The 3,996-nt window shown below is 63.9% G+C and overlaps 1 protein-coding gene across 1 annotated transcript; it reads left to right on the top strand.

Annotated features, from left to right (window-relative positions):
* Window positions 1-1,213: 1,213 nt before the first annotated feature.
* Window positions 1,214-2,981, top strand: MNEG_12459 (hypothetical protein; the record flags this gene model as incomplete). The annotated part of the gene is made up of 5 exons (XM_014039070.1): window positions 1,214-1,296; window positions 1,542-1,650; window positions 1,872-2,002; window positions 2,190-2,301; window positions 2,508-2,981. The coding sequence occupies 5 exons, from the start codon at window positions 1,214-1,216 to the stop codon at window positions 2,979-2,981; spliced, it is 909 nt and encodes a 302-aa protein (XP_013894524.1).
* Window positions 2,982-3,996: the final 1,015 nt, after the last annotated feature.

Raw genomic sequence — 3,996 nt, 5'->3', positions numbered from 1 at the left:
GGCGGGTACCACCGGCAGCAGCTGCTGCACCTGCTCCGGCGGCACCTGCGGCGTCTCGGGGCTGCAGCCGCCGACCAGGGAGCAGCTGCTGGACGCCAGGTCAGCCGCTGACGACGCCATGGCTACGGATCTGACAGGGGCGCGGCCCCCTGGCGCGAATGCCGGGCCGTCGGCGCCGCCGCCGCGACGAGCGGGGGGCCGAGAAAAGGGAGCGAAAGGGCACGCGGGGCGCGGCAGGCGGCGCACGAGCGCGCGGCCGCGCGCGAGCATCCGGTAGGCGGAGGTGTGCGTTTGGGCTGCCTGGGGTGCGCCTGCGAGACGAAAGCAGTGTCGAGTGCGGCGTGTGGGGTGCTGCAGGGCTTGATGACTGCGCATGCAGCACAACAAAGTCGAACGTGACGTGGATAACAGGCAAGGGCACCATAACGCAGGAGGCGGGCGCGAGCCGCGAAGCTTGACCCCTGCAGGGGGTCATGCCCCCTACTGTAGGGTTTGGTAATTCGCGCACAGCAACCACCTGCGTTCAGTGTTGTCCTCGCTTGCCGAAATGCTGCCACTACGACCCCTGAATGGCTAGACAGACTGCTTCAGGCTTGTGCCTGCAGAGGGAGAGGGAGGCAGGGAGAATGACGTTGGGGACGAGGGCGGCCTGGATCCTGCAGCAGAGGGGAAACGTCAGCCAGCACGCTCGACATTTATTCTGCGTGTATTCGTCGTCTGCGACGACATGGTCTACAAAACATGCCTACAAGCCACATAAGAGGCTGAACAGCGATATAACGATCTGGTTCTGATCACGGGATACGCGCCTCGCACCTCTGAAGGCGTAGTATATGAGTGATCATCGCAGGAGGGACTTTTCTGTGCCGCCCTATTCCCAACCTGGGCGTTGGACAAGAAGCTGCCAGGTCAGCCACCCTGGCAGCGCATATATGGTGGCGTGACTGGGACGTGATATCTAGGCGTGATCCTGATGATTGATCTGCAGCAACACCACAATCACTCGCGGCCTTGCGCGATTCGCCCCCGCCGCGCTTTGTGCTTTGAAAATCACCCCAATCACGGCGTTCCAGTGCGTTAATCGATTACGAGAATTTCATTGAATCCTTTGTGCTTGTTAGACGCTCCTGTCCGCGGCCTCGACGTCATCAAAATCCAATCATCTTTGCAGGGGAGCCACAGCCCGGTTTCTCGCACCTAAGGAGGCGCAGCGATGGTGGAAATCAAGGGCCTACGTGGGCCAGCCGGGGAGTTCGGCGCGGTGGGCCGCGTGGAGGTGCCTGCCAACAGCGCGAGGTGAGCAGCGACGCTGCTTGGCGTCCACATGCTATCAACAGCGGCTGCATGCAACTGTGTCCCTTGGGGCCGGCATGGAAACCTTCAGCTTGTGGCGAGCAAAATCGGCAGCAGTGCAGGGGCTTTGCGGCTGGCATGGTGGCTGGACAACCCTGTTGGCTACTTGGCTGCGTTTGCGAACCCTTGCTGCACCCAGTCTGCCCCATCACATGCATCGCTGTGCCCAATGCTCTCGCCACGCCCAGGGACGTGTACGACTTTGTATGCGATGTGGAGCAGCAGCCCGGCTGGAACTCTGGTGTAAAGCAGTCCAAGGTGCTGGATGCCAAGGGGAATCACAAAACCCTGCACCAGGTGCGGACGACACTGTCGCGTCGAATTGACGCCTGTTGTGATGCAAACTGCGGCGGCCACAGCCCCAAGACGTATTTTTGGCGGCGCCTGCAGCAGCAGTGGGCATACACACGTGCCGCGCCAGCGTGGGCATGCGAGCATGCAATCCCGCCGCCTTGTCGCACGGCACGCCAACCCGCTGCCCTCATGCGGAGCTCTCGCGCCCACCTCGCCGCGCCCAGGTTCTCCAATGGAACTTTTTGACACTGAAAGGGGACATGCACTTTATTCTCGACCAGACAGAGGACCCCTCGGCGCTGGAGATTCGCACTGAGCTGCAGCGCGGCACCATGATGCGGCGGTTCCGGTCGAGGTGCGTGGAGGGTACGCCACGATAACCCCCGCGTACCTGCGTGCACCGCAGGCGGCGCTGTACTCCTTTGAAGGGTTTCATGCAGGTACGGCCAGCGCACTCCACGCACCCTCACCAGCCGCGGGCGCACTTGCCACCGCCCATGCTGACAGAGCGCTCTCCACGCCCGCATGCACGCCTGACCCAGGGTGACTGTGTCGGCCACAACCACCCCTGGGCTGTGCGAGGTCGAGATGGAGATGTTCATGCAGCCCGCCATCTTTGTGCCGCCCGTCATCCGAAGCGTCGTCGGCATGCAGGTCAGCGCGTGCGCCTGTGTGGGTCCGCGCAGCTCCCATACTCCGCGACAAGCCAGGCCGCTGTGATGCCGCTTTTCTGAAATTCCAGGTTACTAGCCCCCCTACTTATGCCCACGCTTGGCCCTTTACGCCAACTCCCGACAACCCAACCCCAACTTGCCGGATCGTTCGTCGTTGCCCTTGCATGCGTACTCCCCGCCCGGCAGGTCCGCAATCAGCTGGGGTCCGTACTGGACGCGCTGCAGCGGTGCTTGCAGCAGCGGCACCAGCTCAGCGCCGGCGCGGCCGCAGCGGCGGCGGCGGCCGCATGGCTTTCGCACCCGCTGCACGATCTGGTCAGCGACGATCTGGATGATCTGAGCAGCGATGACCTGGCGGTGGACATTGAGGACTCTGATCGTTGGGACTCGCCGCGCGCCGCGACCTCGGCACTCCGGCGGCACCTGAAGCCGCTGCAGGCGGCGGCGGGGGCGTGCGAGCGGCGTCGCGCGGAGCCGGCCGGCGCCGCGGCGCGCGATGGGGCCACGGGCAAAGGGCAGCTGGCCGCGGGCTGGGTGTCGGAGCGGTGGCTGACGCGGGGGCTGCTGGGGCGGTCGTCCTGGCTGCCGCTGCTGTGCGCAGTGGTCGCCCTCTGCTGGTCGCTCTCTCTTTACCACGCCCGCTCCCTGCTGCAATTCTGAGCGCCATGCAATGTTTCGTGTGCGCGCCCGCTCCGGCAGTCCTGTTCTCATCTGGTCCCCGTGCTGAGCGCCGCCCTCTGCCTTGCCCGGGGCTGCAACGTGGTCTCAATTCCTCCCTCAGCTGCCGCTCGGCGCTGGGATTGTCGCGTCTGTCTCAATGTCTCGCGCTCTCGTGACGAGTTGTAGACCAGGGTGTGCGTTAGGGGCGCCTCTACGGCAGCCCCGGCAAGCCTGGCGGGTGTTGCGCGGTCGCGCCCCAATTGTGCGCGGGTGTGTGCTATTATTTGTTTGCCACTGCAATCGTCGCCGCCAGCACGCCCAGCCGCGCCGACTTGACCCCCAACCCTCTGTCATCGCTGACCATTCCTGGTACTGTTCGGGCCCGGCACTGTCTTGCACTGTACGATGGCGGGTTCAGGCTCAGGCGCTCCACTCCTCGGCGCACAGCCCTGGTCTTCAAACCGGTTCTAGATTCCGACCTGGCGGGTTGACCCTGCAGGGCGCCTCCGGGCTCGTCGTGGTTGTCATTGATTTACAGCGCTCCGCAATCTGGATGTTTTTTGATGGGCTACACCTCTCTTGAGGGCCACAGGGCGGCATTTGCGCGGCCCCGCCTCGCCGCTGCGCCCGCAGCTGGGGCCTGTGTTGGGTACTGACCTTCCGGCTGTCATTGTGTGCACTTTCGCCAGAGAGTGGCGACTGCAGAGAGCGCCAAGCCAAGTCGATGCTGCTTGGGAGCGCTGCAAAGCTTCCCGCCCACCCGTGCTTCGAGTGAGAGTCAGGTGCATGGACCCATGTGCGTGGACGGCGTGCCGATCGGCAGCCGCTGCACAGCACCTGCATGCGATGCACACCGATCAGCGTGTGCGACTTATTGATGCGTGAGGCTTGCGCCGCCGTGCGCCGCCCTTGCAATAATCATGTGACCGCAGCTGGCTTGCCTATATTTGGGAGCCCCCAGGCCTCATGCCTGCCATGCAAATGGCGAACCTAATTGCTGATTGTTGGAGTCATC

Source organism: Monoraphidium neglectum (genome assembly GCF_000611645.1).
Source record: "Monoraphidium neglectum strain SAG 48.87 unplaced genomic scaffold scaffold03254, whole genome shotgun sequence".
Classification (NCBI taxonomy): domain Eukaryota; kingdom Viridiplantae; phylum Chlorophyta; class Chlorophyceae; order Sphaeropleales; family Selenastraceae; genus Monoraphidium; species Monoraphidium neglectum.
This window is presented reverse-complemented; position numbering and strand designations above follow the sequence as displayed.